Genomic DNA, 20119 nt, shown 5'->3' with positions numbered 1-20119 from the left:
TCTAAAATAGGAGTATGAATCGGCCCTTAGCATCTCACAGTGTTCCTTTGGGACCCAAGCTGTGAATATTTCCTTCTCTAATTACTCTAGTTTAGCATGGAGTGCGTTAGGGCTGATGATACTACATACCTGCGTGTTAACGAGTTCCTAAGATGCAACACCTCAAACCACCCACAACGTCTTCATCATCAGACATCTGACAGTCAATCGTTTTTTCACTGAGGAGAAATAATGAATCTCTGTTATAATTATAAAGGTTGTTTATAAGGTGGTTTTTGGGGTGTTTTTTTTCCAGCATACAGTATATTATATCAAAAATATTGTAAAAACAAACCAAAAACATATGAATATATCGTCGCATCTCACTTTGAGTATTGCCGGAACACTTTTTGTTTTGAAAGATCAATATCGCAACAACAATGTACAACCACCACAAATACAATGTATTTTCATCATATTTTGGAAAGTGATATTTGTGAAAGGGGATATTTTGGAGCTGTGACAGATTTGTTAATGTTCTTCGCAGTTTCTTTCTTCTCTCGTTTTTGTTGCCACACAGATAATGGAACGCACCGTTCGAGGTTCTCCCATTGGATACCGGAGCTATATAAGACAGTATGACGCCACATATAACAATAATATGACCCCTCAAAGGTATGTTTCACTCCAACCACTGGAATCTGCTCACACACAATAAAACACATACACTACTTGAATATAAATAGATCCATTCTCTATCCCCGGTTAGTATAAGAGCCGCTTGTTGATGAATTTTTTTTGGGGGGGGGAGGGTGGGGGGTATTTTCCATATTATGTATTAGGTATGATCACAAGATAATAAGGTTCCTGGAGGGTGGGTTATTTATAATGAGGGGGTGCTGAGGAAGGGGCCACATATGACACTATGACACTGTACTGTATTTCATGACCTTGCCAGCTCATTGGTGTTGGGCATAATCCACCTCCATAAACAGAAAGTGGAGGATTTGGAGGGGCTATCACAGAATGCAATATATACTACCTTAACACTACTTCTGCCTGCCGGGGGTCAGTCTGCCTCCTCTTATCTCTCCTAACAGGTTTACCGTGTAGTGGCTCCACTCTCTCAGTTACAAGGTAGGACATATACTCTTAAGACGTTTGGTTTGGTTTTTGTTCTGTGCTTGCTATTGTCTTTGTCTGTGGTCTTGTCTTTACAACAATGGTGTCGGATGAGGCCGTTTAGATAGAACTGGTGCATTTGTTAGTGACTTTATAGCATGTCCCTCACTGAAATAATATACTCTTATGCTACTATGATATATTAGTATGACTTTTTTTGTCTGATTAATCTTTTTTTAGTTTTTGTTTGAATATTTGGTGCCTGTGAGCACCAAATTGATTGGTGCTGATTGAGCACACACTGGCATTGGGCCATGTTTTTAGAGGTGTTGAAGAGATGCTGTCGCGTCCTGTGCTCATAAACAATGTTTATTGGTTATTATATAAATTGTTTGATTGGCATTCAGTATCTTTGAGCTATAATAATATTTTGAAAACATTTTTAGCCTACAAGAATATTTCGTGATTCTGATAGTGAAGTGAGTGAAGTATACGTGTTGCTATCGGTTAACATGATCATATTTCAGGATTACATATTATTTAGTCATTCTAGTCGTGTTTAATTATGTGGTCAAAGTAACTGATTTTTTTTTTTTACTGGATCACTATTACTCTGATTATCGTCTTATTTCTCACATTTCTCAAATTACAAGTTATATATTTTCTATGTCTTTAGTAGAGGTTAACACACGTTTGTGTGTTTGTGTTGGTAGTAACACGGTGATTAATGGACTGCTGAGATGTCATATTGAAAGGCAACACCACTAGTCTAGAAGCCATGGATATGAAACCCATGCTGGAATGTTTTCCCCCCTGTCAACGCCATGGTTTGGATGTAAATGCGGCTCTATGTTTCCCTTGTTGCGTTGTTCCTCTCATATCATAACACAGACCTTTGTTCATTCTCAACCACACACATTTGGCTTTTCCATTTTTAAAACTGTGCCTGTTCGTGTAAACGATAAGCATTCTTTGTTATTCCAAAGAGTTTGGGCTACTGCTACAGTAACAACAACAGAAAAGTGTTGCTATCAAAGAATCCCGACTTTCAACTTGACTTTATTGTCACGTTTACCTCACAGGTGTGAAATTGTTTTACTACAAGCTACCAACAAACTGTGGTTACATTTTAAATAAGAACGGGAGTAAAACTATCATGACCTCTGAACTGTATATACGGTATATGAAATCATATACATAAAGTTTGTTAGAGTTCAGAGTTATTTGGGCTCAAATAAAAGACATCATACGTTTTGAACAAGCTTTCGATACATTGTATCCTGTAGGTTTTGACAGAAGTTAGTTGCGTACAGTGTTCTTCGGAAACAGAAGTCTTCAGCATTGAGTGGACATAGCTGAACATAGCAAGCTTTTTGCCATTTTAGTTTGCACTGCATTACTATTTTACTTGACACTTGCAGTTGCTTTGAGCTATTGGACAAAACAAAACCCACAATCAGGCCGAAACAAAGCACACGTGCACTACGTGCGCCGTGCGTACCAGACAAGAGCTTTAGTTATTTTTGCAATATGCCTAATGTCTTGGTCATCCAAGGGATGTTCTAGAAAGCAAGAATGGCACAGCTGTGGTGTTGGGTTACGGTGAACCTTCACATGAGACAAGCTAGCTTACCACAACGGAGACACTTAAGACAAAAACTGGGCCCCACATTTAGACAAGAGATACTGTTCTATCTCTGGGGAAACGGCTTGTCAAAGACTGGAAGAGAAGAGACCCCCCCCCCAATCTGGAAATACATTGTCATCTCTAGAGACCTGTTGACCCGTCTACTTTTATTTCACAATGCTCAGCTCTTCTTCAAGCTGGCTTTATGCCCGCGTTATGACGTTTCCCCTGATTGTTTGAAGCCCTTTTCTGTATGAGATAATAGGAGATAATCCATTTTCCACGATAGCTTTTAAGCATATTATGAAGACATTAAGGACGAATCAGCTTCTCTGAATGGCAGGTGACAGCTGTGGGTTACGGAAATAGAGTTCTAATCCGCTACGCTATCTCAGGCCATATAGGCTACATATTACACCACTCGCTCAGTTTTAATTTAACTCTTGACAGTGTAAAGTGGGACCCAAATGGACCCGTAGGATCAAAGTTAGGGTTCAATTAACCCCGAGGGTTTTACTGTGTATAGCGGCCTATCCCAGACATTTGGCACTCTGTCGTCTGTATACCAGGCTGTGAAAGGCGAACAACAGTCAGCTATAAAGATAGACGCGGGTCACTTTAGATGTGGGTTCTCTTGACTCAATCCCCCATGGGATGCAATAGGCTTATTTTGTGAAGTGGAATCTTACAGGGAGTATCTCTGTGTGTGTGTGTGTGTGTGTGTGTGTTACTAGTAGTAGTACTAGTATCTCCCAGCATGCACTAGCTGGTCACTCAGATATGAAGACTCCACCGTCTCCAACGGTCTAACACATACAGTAAGGACGGGCGACCAAAGTTGTAGAACAAACGCCCTGAGGATCAAAGTGGCCCCCACCCTAGGGAATACTTGCATGCTTAAATAAAATACGATACACCTTTTCACTGTAGAGGACTCCTAGTCCTACCATCACTTGTTTTGTGAGTTTTGTGTACATGTTTAGTATCTAGTACTCCTCCCTATGTTGTGACTGACTGACTGACAGACAGTGTGACTGAGTTCTTGTTGTCCTATAGTCTAGTCTTCTTTGTCTTGTCCTATGTTTTTCTTTCTTCTCTATTTCTGCTGAATGCACCCCAGGACAGTGTAATGACTGGATTGGGATGCACTATACAAATCCCAAACCTACTGTGTATGAACCTACGTATCATTCAGAGCAGAGGGGTTCTGAACCTTTTGTAACTCAAGGCCCGTGCACCTTGGTACTGAGTCAAGATGGCCAGGGGTGGTAAATACAAGGGCCATTATGACCTGCAAAACTATGGCTATGTTTATGTTAGCTGCCATGATTGAACTGAATATGCTGCTTATAAACGACTGACAGAAACGCAGAACACAGGCAGAACTGAGGACATTTGTGACGAGGTCAAATAAAAATAAAAGTACAGAGCGAGGTGTCATTTTGAAGCTCGATTGGCCTCCTCTATACATTTGGTCTGATTTGTCCCTCGTTCTGCACTCATTTTGAAACACAGCCAGTAACATGTGTTACTGCTCCTCACCATCAGTGATTGAGAACGTTATGCAATGTTCATTGATGTCGAGCAGAAACCTTTTATCCCCATATTCTAACTTGTTGTGTTCTTTTTTGTACCTTTTTTTACTTTTGCACATATTACAGCGTCACACGAAAAGCTCAAAAGTAGCAGATCACTCCAAGGAAAAGCAATGTCCGTGTTGTTCACCTATGTGTCGTTAATGAGCATGTGTATGACTATTAGTACCAGTAGGGGCGCTGTTGTGCCAGAAACAGAGAGAGAGATAGTGCTGTACTGTTGCCTGCTAATGAGAGAGAGAGAGAGAGAGAGAGAGAGAGAGAGAGAGGAGGGTGGGAATTGCACCACTCAGTTCACACGGGTGTGATTTTTTTATCCAATTTGATGGAGCTCAGACTTCTTATTAATGTCAAAATGTGACATAGGTTTGGAGCTTTATGTGTATTATTATCAAACTTCACTATCAACTTAGTTCCAAGATACTGTACACATACTGTACACCAAATAACAGTGCAATATACTGTATATTGCACGATTATAATGAATTATTCAGTATTATAGGCTGCCTGTGTGCGTATGTTTAAAGACACAAAACAGTCTCGTGGACATGCTTTCTTTGCGGTCCTATATTCAATTCATCAACAGACTCGGAGCATTGAATATTAACACATTAATAGATATGTCATCAACAAACACAGCTATATGGACAGAGGAGAAAAGAATCAACGGCAGTTGACCCCTCGTTTCAATGGAATTTAATTACTGACAGAGCTTTTCCAGGCCGGTTTTGGCCAATGATTCTCACATGGTGTCAGGGCATTCCACATTGTGGTGGCAGAGTAGTAGAATTAATATTTTCTCATGTGTTGTGCTAAATTTGGCTTCCGACACCCCAATGTCGTGACTGTGGGTGTCACTCACTTAGGAGAAGAATAGACTGTGTGTGCGTGTGTGTGTGTGTGTGTGTGTGTGCGTGTGTGTGCGTGTGTGTGTGTGTGTGTGTGTGCGTGCGTGTGTGCGTGCGTGCGTACATGATATTAAAGGGTACCACATGTCATACTCATTACTGTATCTCCCATAACCAGGAAACCGAGGGAGGGACCCTGCAGCTGCCAAGATGTCTGAGTAAGAACACTGTTTTGTTTGTTTGTGTTTGTTTGAAAGTGTGATACTACTACTATATTTAAATGTGATAGTCATTGTTTTAGTTTAGTTTAGTTTTTTTATTGATTCTCACAATTGACGTCTGTTTTCTACCTCTAGCCAACGGATGTCTGCGCGTCGCAAGCACAACATCAAAGTAAGGATAGTAGTCCTTACTTTGAAAGTCTTCTCAGTGTTTAATGATAAACGTCACTGTCAGATATAAGGCCAGGCACTATATTGATATATTGATATTGTGATATAATGAGACTATAGAGATCATCTGGGATATTGGATATGGTAATATCACAACGTTTCCTTGTATTAATCACTTCTTATGCCCTATTTTATACTTTCAGAATGTGCCAAAACAATCCGATCTACAAGCTCTCAATGCGTCACAGATGTGACACACGTTGGGAGCTTGTATAGTTCCGTAATTGCCGCTATTTTGGAAAATGCTTGAGAAAAAAACGATTTCTTTCACACTGTGAATATTATGGCCACAATATACTGTATATACATTTTGTTGAGGCATTTGGTCAAACATATTGCGATATTTCATTTTGTCCCCTATCGTCCGACCAGCCCTATTAAATGCCCGATGATAGCAGGCGGCTAATGTTGTCCACAGAGTTAATTAGTGTCAATGAATGTTCTCCACAGGGATGTATGCTGACTGTGGCGATGGACATGCTGAGTGAAGAAGGAACCAGGAAAGCCGAGGAGAGGGAGAACTTCCTGACAGGCAAATGCCCCCCGATACAGTTGCCACACTCTAGAGATGAACTATTGGTATGTTTAATGCCTATTAGAGTAATGTTAACTCCATAGACACATATGTGTCTTTAATGAACTATTGGTATGTTTAATGCCTGTTAGAGTAATGTTAACTCCATAGACACATATGTGTCTTTAATGAACTATTGGTATGTTTAATGCCTGTTAGAGTAATGTTAACTCCATAGACACATATGTGTCTTTAATGAACTATTCGTATGTTTAATGCCTATTAGAGTAATGTTAACTCCATAGACACATTATATGTCTTTAATGAACTATTGGTATGTTTAATGCCTATTAGAGTAATGTTAACTCCATAGACACATATGTGTCTTTAATGAACTATTGGTATGTTTAATGCCTATTAGAGTAATGTTAACTCCATAGACACATATATGTCTTTAATGAACTATTGGTATGTTTAATGCCCATTGCCTATTAGAGTAATGTTAACTCCACATATATGTCTTTAATGAACTATTGGCATGTTTAATGAACTATTGGCATGTTTAATGAACTATTGGCATGTTTAATGAACTATTGGTAATACGACACGATATACTTTCACTGAGAGAGATTGGTCTTGTTGTGACACAGCAGCCGTGTATGCAACAAATAATTAATACACACATTTCATTGACATAACACAAACAAAAAACAATGCATTAATTACATACAAGACAAGATAAATCATGTCCATTGTTCCACTTTCCCCTGGTCAGATTCTAAATTTAGCCTCACAAACAACTGATGAAAGGACTTGAATTTTGAATCCAGAGTGTTACTTTAACTCTGAAAGTGGAACAATGTATACCTGTAAAGTTACACAAATCTGAACTGGGAACACATGAAGGTGTCATGTGTTTTCAGCTCAAATCTGCTGCTGAGCCAATCAAATGACCGGAACCATATACTGTCCGGAACCACAATACAACAAATTGCATCGGAAAGAGTTTTGTTGTATGAGGTACCCCTGGTTCGATGGGAGATTAATCGGCAAACACATCGGTATCGGACGATTTGAGTTGTTTTTTTGATTAATCGGCATCAGTTCGATTAATCGGCCTGATTGATTAATCGGTCCGATTAATCGGTCTGTCTTTACAGATAAACAAGCCCAAAGTAACAGCTTGAACAGATCTACAAGCTCACAATTTTAAATATAAAGGTATTTAAGTTAAATCTGACTTGTGCAGATATACCCTGTTACATGTATTTTTCAGAATGGACAAAATTATTATAATTTTTCGGCCGTAACAGCAATTGATTATATTGGATATCGGCCAAAATGTCTCATCGACACATCTATGTAAATAAAGCAACTACAAAAAGTTTGCCTAAGAATATTCTTGATAACAGTAAAAAATGTTAATAGTTCTCTTGTTTTTTTCCCCTCAGAAAATGGTCAAAGAATTGATTGAACAAGTTAATTCAGGTGAGGAGGAGAAGTACAGCATCGAGTTCAAACTAGCCTTGGTTCTTAACGAGGTTAGTATACTTTAACCTTCCATTCATCTACAATCTTGCCTAAAGAATCACCCTCTTCTCCTGCACAGCACATCTTCTCTAGCGTACAAAAGTTAAAGGACAACTTAGTTTTTGTTTTTTCAACGAAGGTTCATGTTTTAGAATGTTATTAGAGAAAGTGTTCATTTTCTTTAATTTGCGGCTTTCTTTAGTTTTAACGATTATTGGGGGCTATATGTTTGGCTATATGTTTTTTTTTCTTTTCTTTCTTTATTATTTACTATAGTCCTATACTAACTAGACCCCATGAAATTACATCTCTGACAAAAGTTCACAGGATCTATTGAATGTGAAGGGGGAGGTGAGGTGACAAACCAGGACCCTAGTAGGCAGTTGTTCGTTTAGACACACGGAAATAAACATAAAAGGGAGGACGTCACTTGTCATCACTGTCTGGTATGGGAATCGCACAGATTGCCGACCACAAGTCCCTACAGAGGATAGTGAGCGCAGCGGAGAAGATCACAGGTGTCGTCCCCCCCCCCCCCCCCCCCCCCATAGCGGACATACACAGACCGTTGTGTCAGGAAGGCCATGAGTATTATGAGCGACCCCTCCCACCCCTCCCACCAACTCCTTGAACTCCTGCCATCTGGAAGGAGGTTCAATGGAGGAAGCACCAGCAGGCTGTCCAACAGTTTCTTTCCCCAAACCATCAGGACACTGAACACTCGCCACATATTGCCCCCCCCAAGGCCAACATCCTGAGAGATGAACAGCACTTTACACACACATGCACTTTGAATGCATTTCTCCTGCCAATGTTGTCTGCTCCTTTTACCTTTTTAATGTTTTTAATGTGTCTATTGTTTTTAAATGTGAAGCATCATGAGCCATGGAGAACGGTATTTTGCTCCCCTGTATGCCCCAGTGTATATATCGTGGAAGTGACAATAAAATCTGATTGATTGATTGATTGTCTTTGTCTCACATGAACCGTACACAGGTGAGGGACCTGAACATCAAGATCGTTGACCTCAGGGGCAAGTTCAAGAAACCCAAACTGAAGAAAGTACGCATGTCTGCCGACGCCATGCTGAAGGCCCTGCTGGGCTCCAAGCACACGGTGAACATGGACCTGAGGGCCGGCCTGAAGCAGGTCAAGAAGGAAGTCAAAGAGGAGGTGAGGCTTCTTAATGTCATTAATGCACGGTCGACTGCCGCGACGTTCTCTTTTGCTTTCTTTTTGTTTATAAAAAAATGTCTTCTAAAATCATGACCTGTGTTTATACATCCGTGCGGGTCTCAAAACTATTTCAAAGATTATTATGTAATTTTGCCGCCGACCCCCAGTTGAAAATAGGTTGCTACAGGGAGCAACATATACGTATGTGTATATGTATGTATGTATGTATGACTGTGTATGTGTACGTACGTGTCCGTGCTGCAACACGTAAAGTGGCCAGTAGAGCACGCACGCACGCACGCGCACACACACACACACACGCACGCGCACACACACACACACACACACACACACACACACACACACACACACACACACACACACACACACACACACACACACACACACACACACACACACACACACACACACACACACACACACACACACACGAGTACAGTACAGTACAGTACAGTACAGTACAGTACAGTACAGTACAGTACTTTTACTATTTGATTGCTCTTTCTTGCACTCTTTATTCTATCCCTTTGTTTGCTGTGCTTGCATTGTTTTTTTTTGTTGTTTTGAATGTTGTTATCTATGCTGCTGCATTGTCTGAAGGAAGCCACAGAAAAATAAGTTTGACTCTTATGTACCTGTACACAAGAAGTAACAATAAAGTACAACCTTGAACCTTGAACTGAGGTTACGTTTAGGAATAAGGTTAGGTTTAAGCATAGTTTAACTGAGGTTACGTTTAGGAATACCGTTCCGAGGTTGCCTGATTTTACCGGGGGTGAGCGTGTTTTGGGTGGCACAGGAGGTCAATTGGAAGGTTCCCAGTTCGATCTCCAGCTCCTCCTATACCGTCGTGTCAAAGTGTCTTTGAGCAAAACACTGACACTAACCGCTCCCCGATGAGCAGGGTGGTACCTTGCATGGTGGGAGAATGTGAGTGTGAATGTAATACAGATTGTAACGCTCTTTGGATAAATGTGAATACACCATTTATTTGCCAAAATAACGAATAATCTATTCATACAGTTATTGGTTGCAACTTAAACTACCCTGTCTAATTTGCCAATACCGTTTTCCTTATACGCGCAGCAAAGAAACCAAATCAAACCCTTGTGTCCGTCTGTGTTTGCAGGACCAGAAGCTGCGTGAAGCTGGTGACTGGCGTAAGAACATTGAAGACAAGTCAGATAGGAAGAAGATGTTTGATAGCTAAAGAGGATGCATTGATCTGTGAGCCAGACAAGACTGGAATCAGCTTGGAGTCTCTTCTAAATGACCCTAAAGCTGTAACTCTGCTTCAGCAAGTATATTACACTGTACTGTATTGTAGTGTATAACGTTAGTGTGTGGCGGATGTGTTAACCTCACAGCCATGTAGCGTATAGCTATCATCCACCATGCAGTACATGCACTGTAAATGTAAGTCTCCCAAATATATGGTAAAGATTAAGCAAGTATTTTCTCATTTTTGTCCAAAGGGAAATATGTCATTGATATATAATTTTGTGTTCTTCGTATGCTCTCACATTAAATATGAATGCTTCACTTTCATCCCGGTTCATCTTTGTATTTCATATACTGTATGTAACCTTTGTCGCACATCATCACTGACTCTTAAACTACGGCTGACTAAACATTGGTCCCACAGGCCGTTATTTCTGAAACCCCAATAGGCCAACAAATGTTATGTTAGTATGAGGTTAGTGTTAAGATTTAGGTTTTACGCTATAGGCTCAGTAATAATGATCGAGTGCTATTAATTAATAATGAGAGCTGTGAAGCCGTCAGACCCAATGGTGCTTTGGAATAAAGAGCCATCCAATGCCATGGCAGCTATACTGTACATAGTTCAGTGAGTAGATTAACACCCCAACTGTATGGCTGAAGTCACGGTAATATTACAATGTTCTTGCAGAGTATAGTCGAGTCATTCCCATGCTTCGCTCACATCTCGCCATTCACCACCACCTCTCGTGAGATCGAGAGATGCACTGCCTGCCTGCCTGCCTGCGCCCCACACAAATAGGCTTTATGCACACGGATATACTATTCCTACTTCCGGTCCGGACCCCTTCCCTACTTCCTTCACAGGTGTTACCGATGATACTAATTCCATTCCATTTAATATACAGTGGTTCTCAAACCTTTTCATTTCAAGGACCCACATAACCTTAAGAGTGTACAAATGGAACCAAATTGTCCTGTTAAGGCTCCGTTTGGTTCCATTTGTGCACTCTCAGAGTTACACGCCCATTTGGAACCCATGAGGACACTTTGAGACTCACTGGTGTTTCTAATGAGCCAACAATGCCAACATGCACAATTGACCTTATGCACACCGCTGCCATCTTGCCAGCAAGGTGCTAACTAGGACCTAGTTAGCACCTCAATGGGAAGTTGCACCTAGTTACTATAGGTGCAACTTCCCATTGACAACGCATTCATCCAAACAGTCCTATATAATTGTATTAAACAACATTTAACTCACCAACATTGCAGCTGTACTGAAAGCTTGAATTATGAGCTTCTTCCTGTCAAGAAATTCTGTGCAGGTTATTTGTTTTCTAAGTGTCAGAGTTTGGGAGTGCTCGTTGGATATCACTCAACAGCCCTGTGTACCACCTGTTTTGAATTTGCACATAATGCAGGAGGCGGTTGCTTTACTAAAAACGAGTGCTTCCAAACTCCAATACTTAGAAACCAAAATCACCTGCAAGGAATTTCTTGACAGGAAGTAGCTCATAACAAGTATACAGTGGATTTTTATGAAAGAAACACTTTGCAGATAGAAAGAGGATATTTCGAGCTTTTCGCACAGCTGCAATGTTGGTGAGTTTGACGTTGCTTGATACAATCAGATTCTGTTTGGATGAAAGGTGCACCTTGCTATCATCGGTAACACCTGTGAAGGAAGGGGACCGGAGTTATATAGAGTGTACCCAGACATACGCGTCCAGAGGCGACAAGAAAGCACCTGGTTTTTAAACAGCTGGTGGATGGAAATGACGGTCGCACGCGGCTACAACAAAAGAACGGAACCGCTTTGCCGACGCGTCAAGTTGAAGCTGCGTGCGAGCGTCATTTCCATCCACCAGCTGTCTAAAAACCAGGAAGTGACGCCTGGATTTTGTGCATCTTAGGTGTGCTAGTCTATTCCAGAGCCTATTCCATTATTGCTGAGGTAGAGAGCAGCTGGGTCCAACACATCTTTGCCCTACAGAGTAGCTCTAGGTCTAAGATAATGGCTGAGCTGTGGTCACTGGTCAATCTGGTCGGCTTGAATCCCCAACCACCCCTAGTACTTTAGATGGCTGGTGTAACTCACCGCAAACTTGCCTCTCTGGTCAACCTTTAGGGAGATGACTCGATTTCATATACACCTCACATACCCATACAGCCTTCTCATTCAACAGTAAACAAACCTACAAACGGAATGTATACAGGGCTATCTGAACATTTACAAAGTGATAATTTAAGGACCTTTAAGACCTTTTAATAATGAATTGCATTTTCATAGCGCTTTTCCAAGTGCTCAAAGCGCTTTACAATGGTTCATTCATTCATTACATTGGGAGGTGAAGCGGCGAACAGTCGACGCCAGCGTCCTCGCTTCTCGCATTCACACACCAACGGTGGCGAGCTCACACCGACCGACTCATTGGAGGCAATGTGGGGTTCAGTGTCTTGCCCAGGGACACTTCGACATGTGGACAGGAGGAGGAGCCGGGATTCGAACCGCCAACCCAAGGATCATTGGACGACCTGCTCTACCTCCTGAGCCACAGCCGCCCCGAAATCTAAGGCCTATACAATCCTACAATTCCAAGTCCTTGTCGCTTGTTAGGGTGGTGGGGGGGGGGGGGGGGGGGGGGGTGTCCCGGGTCCCCTCTCCCAGTTCACATTATGTTGCGGGGGTCATGGCCTGAAAAGGTTGACAATCAGTAGATCACATGCATATTGTATGTAACAGAATATAGTCCTATGATGTTTGGTGTCCCAGGATGCAGACATGAGTTTGAATCCAGATGGTCTAAGCGCAGGTGAGAGTAAACTGAACCATAAATAATATTTATTGTGATTTGTGTACGGGAAAATTATTGATATACGTTTTGTCTTTTGTTTCTCTTTTCTTACAGATATACACTCACAGCTGTGATGTACGGGTAAGTTTATTGATATCTGACTACTGCTGCTTCTACTGACTTGCAACGCTTCACATCGTGCTGTGAGCTTGTAGATCGGCTATTTTCAAATAGCCGATGTATAGGGTTAAAGTGCTCATGGCACGTGGCCTGGTCGCTTCTTCTTTTGGCTTGATTTCATAGACCTTGTTGCTTATTCCTTCTCGCAAAAGCAACAATTCTGGCTACGTTGAGGTTATAGTTTAGCCATGGTTCACACAGTCATGTTTCAGGGCTAGGTTATAGAGCGTCACAGTCCCGCCCCCCGAGAGACACGGAAAATATTTACCCGTTCATTTTCCTCATAGACTTTTTCAAAAAGTATTTATTTAAAGACTATTACGCTGCGGACAAAGCCAACTCGAGTTGTGACACATCATGACAACAAACACAGTGTTTTGGGCAAAACAAAGGAAATAAGAAAAAACGGCACGTTACAACACTTTTTTTGTTGTTTTTATTCTTTGTAATTATTTGTTTGGTCCAGAATATTGTGTTTGTTGTCATGATTTGTCACAACTCGAGTTGGCTTTGTACGACGCTTATAAGGTCTTTAAATAAATACTTTTTAATATGTCTATGGGAAAAACGCATTCGGAAATTATTTCCTGGGCCTGGCGTCGTCATGAAAGGGGGCGGGACTGAGACGCTCTGCAGTTATGGTTGTTTAGGGTGCATGGCTGGATGCTGGGGTTAGGGTTAGGGAACATACTACGCAGTGTTGTTTTCGTCGACTAAAACTATGACAAAAAATGTTTGTCGACTACCTTTTTTCACTGACGAAAACTAAATGAAAACTAACGACGAAAACTAAGACAAAATATAGTGACAATTTTGTCAACAAATACAAACTAGACTAAAATGTTGAGATGAGATGAGTTCCAGTAAGTCATTTTACACTAGGTTGCATGCTGAAAATAGCAGATCTACAAGCTCACAACGTGTCGCAGCACAACGCGTTGTGAGCTGTTGAAACACTCATTTCAACAGCATCAAGGTCCGCCAAAATACATTTTAATCGACTAAATCAACTGTACTGTAATTTTAGTCGACGAAAATCTTATATTTAGTCGACTAAAACTAGACAAAAAAACCACTAAAACATTCCAGGGGACTAAAATGTGACTAAAACTAAATTGAAACTATTCCATTGACTATGACTAAAACTGCTGGCAAAAACAACACTGGTTTCAGGGCTCGGTTATAGTTTATGTTTGTTTAGGGTGGATGGCTGGATGCTGGGGTTAGGGTTAAGGTTGAACATACCACGCCTTAATTGTGGCGGAACTGGCCTACGGCGAACGTGCAAGGTTATGACCGCCCGATGAGTGACAAGTGGTTGGTATAAAAGGCCTCCTAAGAGAGCAGCTGCCTCTTCTCTTACCAAAGCACCCAGAATTAGAAATGAGCCGCTTTCCGCAAACGCAGCTGCATGGGGATTTGTTTGGAATAGCAGAGATGTCTTTTGCGCGTTTTGAACCGGCATCCCAATTCCCAAAGGTATCCCACTCTAACACAAGCACCAATGTCTTGTAACTCCCCGAAAATGTCATTATGTTGGTATACACATTATGTGGACATAAATATACGGTATATAGGGAGATGTTCGTTGTTATTGTGGACTTATTTAACTTTTCTAAACTTTTAGTACACAAGAATTTAATCATATAATGTGTTCGTGGCATCACACAGTCAAATAGCATGGGGGGGAGGGTGGAGTAGTGAGAACAAACATGTAAATAAAATAATGGTCAAACAAAACTCAAGCACACAAAATTTAAAAAAGTTGAAAGCTGACATGATAGAATCAGATAAAAGACTACTGCCCCCCACTGGACGTGGGCAGGTCACTGCAGGACCTGTGGTTTGAATCAATGTCTGCTCAGTCATGAGTTAGTATAAAACATTGCACACATAATGAGCCAGAGGGCGTGGAATGTCAATCAACGACGAACAAGTCTGTCAAAGAGTCATGCTCAATAAACGTATAGACTTCCATTAGATGGCCCCTGCATGTTGAGAGCCCCCAGCCTAATAGCCCTAACTTAAGCCTCGATTGGCATCTCACACCTCGGCAGATTGATGTCCAATGAGCCAAGTTGGAGTTCACGAAGCTCTGGGCTTGAGGAAAGCCTTTCCATGTTTGCACCGAGACACTGAAGAAACAGCTGAAAGATCCGCCAGCCTCTTACAAGAAGTCAAGGAGGAGGTGAGTACCTCGTCTAACGTAAAATAAGAAGAGTTATGGCTCTTTGTCCATAGATGTCACTTAGTTATTATGCCTAATATATAGTCCGTCGCACGACGTTCTATTAGCTCTAGCCTCTGTAGATCGGCCTATTTTAGGCAGAGGACACGGTCGTAAATACTTTATAGTGTAAATCAAGCTTAGTTAGGTGTGGCAGAGCGTAGCATTCTAGATTATGCTTACAATGCCTATAGTGAGCACGAGCAGTCCTTTCTTTTACGAGAAGATGTCATCACGTCACACCGCCAGGGGATTTGTGGACCCAGGAGAAACCGAGAATAGGCCTATCAACACTGATCTCCAGAGTCCAGAACAATACAAGGTCTGCTAAGAGCATATCGCAAAAGAGCATCATCGGGGTCCTTCATATTCAATTCATCGGAATTGTCAGCGCAAATCTTTGAATATACTGTATATTCTTTCAGACGGAACGTTTTAACTCAAATATTTGCTTCTGGGGGGGGGGTCCCTGGGACAACATATTTTCAAATGGGGGCATATTACATATATCTGTGGGGGTCCTTGACATGAAAATGTTTGAGCACGACTGACATAGAAACATGGGGTTTTTCAGAAAACTGTCAGGATTTAGAAGACATTTGTATAGAATCGTCCTCAGGTCTAAATTACCATTCATACCCATGGCCCACTCCTTTTCTTCCCTCTATACAGTACACACCAATTATCTTTGCTGGAAACAAGCTCATAACATACCAGCGCTGTGACATGTTCCAAGCTTGTAGATCCGATATATTTTTGCTGTATAGAGTCACGGGTGTTCAAATGGTTAATTGCTACATGTATTATGTTATACTGTAGTGGACACTGTATCTGAACTCTTTCATCAAACCAACATGTGCAGAAAGGATCCCTCAAATTGAAATATGTATTTGGCCACAGACTGCAGCATCTGAATATATGGGTGGCATATAAATTCAAATTAAGTATTATTATGCAGTATAGCTTAACTTGGCGTATAACTAGAAAAAGACATCAAGAAATTGATCCTCCATCTAGGCGTACAGTACATCCCCTTCAGGAAAAAAAACAACTTCACCCAACCGACCGACCGGCCAGGAGGAACCCAAAGAACAGCATAACCATCACTACAAAGCACGAACATTACCATCTTCATATCAGTCATTCATAACTGGAGGGGATGATGACAACTATGTCTGCACTGCCAGACTCATTATAAGGTTCAAATCCTCTCCTGCTGGGTTGCGTAGTGCGCCCTGGCATGCCCACAGGGGGCCCCTCATGGTATCCGGCTACCCTTACCCACACTTCCCCGGGGGCAGTATAGGAGGTGTCCACGATGAAAGCCCAATTCGTCGTGCGGCGGTGTCATGTGCCACACCAATAGCAGATCTGCAACGTCTGCAACGTCTGCAACGCGGCGCGGCCGCGACGCGTCATGAGCTTGCAGATCTGCTATCTCCTTAAACCTCCCCGACATCCAATATGGGCCCCGGGAATGTGTGTGCGCGACGTGTAGTTCATAGGCGCCATGCGAGATGGAGTGATGCCCCTTTCCTCACCATCTAAACACAGTAACAGATATTTAGGAATATTTCACAGTAATAGATATTGGCACCGAATATTTCACGGCCATTTTGCCTACTTGCTATGTAAACGTTGAAGTTCTGTTGAAGGAGCGCAAAGCCCCAACGAGCTGGCCAGATGTATATGGAGACCCGGGATGACTTGGAAGCGACGATGGAGGGCTCGTCTGAGGACGGCGCAGATAGATTAAACTGTTGACTTGATCTAAGCCAGGGGTAAGAAACCTATAGGCACGCGTGGCAACATTGGCACAGGGGAGGGTGATGACAAGCGTGGGAGAGAGGATTTGTAAAAAAATATATTTTAGAATTTGTCAATTAAATTAATCTGTAATTCTGTACGCAAATGACATCCTGCACATAATTCCACATTCATTCAAACTCTGAACTCTGACTGGGGGAGGGAGTCAGGGAGATATGTGGGTTTATTGCTAATGATCATTACCATGTCTGATAATGTCTTTATTAGGAGTAACCCCTTGAGATGAACCATCTCGTTTTCTCCTGGTGGTGCTATAATAAAAGGCATATTTGAAAGAGGTTTTTCCTTTGCCTCTACAGAGTGTGCATATAAAGTTTTACACAGATCTGTGCACTTATAGCCATAGGTAGAGACGCAAATCGGCCTGTTATATAGCGACACCATGAGGCTGATTTGAAGTACAGTGGCAAACTTTGGAAGCAAATCTTAACTAATCAGTATGGAGTATAAAAACTCAAAAAATACGTTTTGTTTAATGAATGTAGAGGTACTGTGTACCGATTTGCATGAAAAGAATGTGGGGCAGAGGTTCTGCTCTGGCATCCAGGGTGTGTGTGTGTGTGTGTGTGTGTGTGTGTGCACAGTTTCACTGCGAGGGTGCGTAGTGCGCCCTGGCATGCCCACAGGGGGCCCCTGGTATCCGGCTACCCTTACCCACACTTCCCGGGGCAGTAGGAGGTGTCATATGTTATGTACGATACTGTCAAAGGAGAAAAAAGACGCTCCACGATGAAAGCCCAATTTGTCGTGCGGCGGTGTCATGTGCCACACCAATAGCGGATCTGCAACGTCCCAACGCGGCGCGGCCGCGACGCGTCATGAGCTTGCAGATCTGCTATCTCCTAAACCTCCCCGACATCCAATATGGGCCCCGGGAATGTGTTTGCGGCGTTGTAGTTCATAAGCGCCATGCGAGATGGAGTGATGCACCTTTCCTCACCATCTAAACACAGTAACAGATATTTAGGAATATTTCACAGTAATGGATATTTGCCGTATATTTCACGGTAACCGATATTTCACGTGCCTATACTGTACTTGATAAATCGTTTTATGACACTTGAAAACTGGCCATTTGCCTACTTGCTATGTAAACGTTGAGGGTTCCGTTGAAGGAGCGCAAAGCCCCAACGAGCTGGCCAGATGTATGGAGACCCGCGGTGACTGGAAGCGACGATGGAGGGCTCGTCTGAGGACGGCGCAGATAGATTAAACTGTTGACTTGATCTAAGCCAGGGGTAAGAAACCTTAGGCACGCGTGGCAACATTGGCATTGGTGATGACAAGTGTGAGAGAGATATATTTTAGAACATTTTGTCAATTCAATTTAGTCCCCTCACATCTGTATGCAAATGACATCCTGCACATAATTCCACATTCATTCAAACTCTGAACTCTGACTGGGGAGGGAGTCAGGGAGATATATATGGGTTATTGCTAATGATCATTACCATGTTTGATATTTCTTTATTAGGAGTAACCCCTTGAGATGAACCACACGTATCATCACCAATGCCAATGTTGCCACCCGTGCCTATAGGTTTCTTACCCCTGGCTTAGATCAAGTCAACAGTTTAATCTATCTGCGCCGTCCTCAGACGAGCCCTCCATCGTCGCTTCCAAGTCATCGCGGGTCTCCATATACATCTGGCCAGCTCGTTGGGGCTTTGCACTCCTTCAACGGAACCCTCAACGTTTACATAGCAAGTAGGCAAATGGCCCGTTTTCAAGTGTCATAAAACTATTTATCAAGTACAGTATAGGCACGTGAAATATCGGTTACCTTGAAATATTCGGTGCCCAATATCCATTACTGTGAAATATTCCTAAATATCTGTTACTGTGTTTAGATGGTGAGGAAAGGTGCATCACTCCATCTCGCATGGCGCCTATGAACTACACGCCGCACACACATTCCCGGGGGCCCATATTGGATGTCGGGTAGGTTTAGGAGATAGCAGATCTGCAAGCTCATGACGCGTCGCGGCCGCGCCGCGCTGGGACGTTGCAGATCCGCTATTGGTGTGGCACATGACACCGCCGCACGACAAATTGGGCTTTCATCGTGGAGCGTCTTTTTTTCTCCTTTGACAGTACCGTACATAACACATGACACCTCCTACTGCCCCGGGAAGTGTGGGTAAGGGTAGCCGGATACCAGGGGCCCCCCTGTGGGCATGCCAGGGCGCACTACGCACCCAGCAGGAGAGGATTTGAACCTTATAATGAGCATCATTGATGTCTGGCAGTGCAGACATAGTTGTCATCATGCCCTCCAGTTATGAATGACTGATATGAAGATGGTAATGTTCGTGCTTTGTAGTGATGGTTATGCTGTTCTTTGGGTTCCTCCTGGCCGGTCGGTTGAAGTTGTTTCTTTCCTTAAAGGGATGTACGCCTTTTTGTTACGCCAAGTTAAGCTACTGCATATAATACTGTCTAGACACTTAATTCGAACTTATATGACACCCATATAAACGTGTGTAATTGTGTCCCCGCTTTTGTTTTGTATTCCTTCATCTTTATTAATTTGTTCAGCATGTATGGTTTTTAATTAAAATATTTAGATTTATGAGTGTAGAGAGACAGGAAACCAATGCGGGGGGGGGGGAGAGATAGAGAGAGAGAGAGAGAGAGACGAGAGACGAGAGATGTTAGACGAGACTGGGAGTCGGATTTGAACTTGGGTCCTTGCATTGACAAGGAGCACAGACAGGACGGCACACTAACTAGGCTGAGCCACCAGGCACCCAGAGTGTGTGACAGTTTTAATGGTCCTGTTAAGCGAGTCTTAAATAGAATGTATCAGAATAGCAGACGTCCACATACACTATGTTATGTAATAACTTGCCAGGGTTCGTGACGGGACTATATGGACCTGTTCCTTGACTTCAGAGTTTTCTTTTATTAGTGTAAAAATCAGTTTAGCTGCTGCCCCTCGAATGGACAGCATTATTAAGTTGCGTCATGATTTCTGAAATTACTACTTTGTACCCATACAC

The 20119-nt window shown here is 42.3% G+C and overlaps 1 protein-coding gene across 1 annotated transcript; it reads left to right on the top strand.

The window, feature by feature from the left end:
* Nucleotides 1-982: 982 nt before the first annotated feature.
* On the top strand, nt 983-10412 carry LOC308314368 (troponin I, fast skeletal muscle-like). Its single transcript, XM_080761968.1, has 7 exons — nt 983-1116; nt 5350-5389; nt 5528-5564; nt 6074-6202; nt 7589-7678; nt 8664-8840; nt 9994-10412. The coding sequence occupies exons 2-7, from the start codon at nt 5382-5384 to the stop codon at nt 10072-10074; spliced, it is 522 nt and encodes a 173-aa protein (XP_080618094.1). The 5' UTR covers nt 983-1116; nt 5350-5381; the 3' UTR covers nt 10075-10412.
* Nucleotides 10413-20119: the final 9707 nt, after the last annotated feature.

Source organism: Protomyctophum bolini (assembly GCF_963924005.1).
Source record: "Protomyctophum bolini genome assembly, chromosome: 4".
NCBI lineage: Eukaryota > Metazoa > Chordata > Actinopteri > Myctophiformes > Myctophidae > Protomyctophum > Protomyctophum bolini.
This window is presented reverse-complemented; position numbering and strand designations above follow the sequence as displayed.

What these genes read in the sequence shown, in the direction of transcription:
- LOC308314368 (XM_080761968.1), top strand. An exon ending in ACTCTAGAGATGAACTATTG is followed by an intron (nt 6,203 to 7,588) that starts GTATGTTTAATG and finishes TTTTCCCCTCAG; the next exon opens with AAAATGGTCAAAGAATTGAT. An exon ending in TAGCCTTGGTTCTTAACGAG is followed by an intron (nt 7,679 to 8,663) that starts GTTAGTATACTT and finishes AACCGTACACAG; the next exon opens with GTGAGGGACCTGAACATCAA.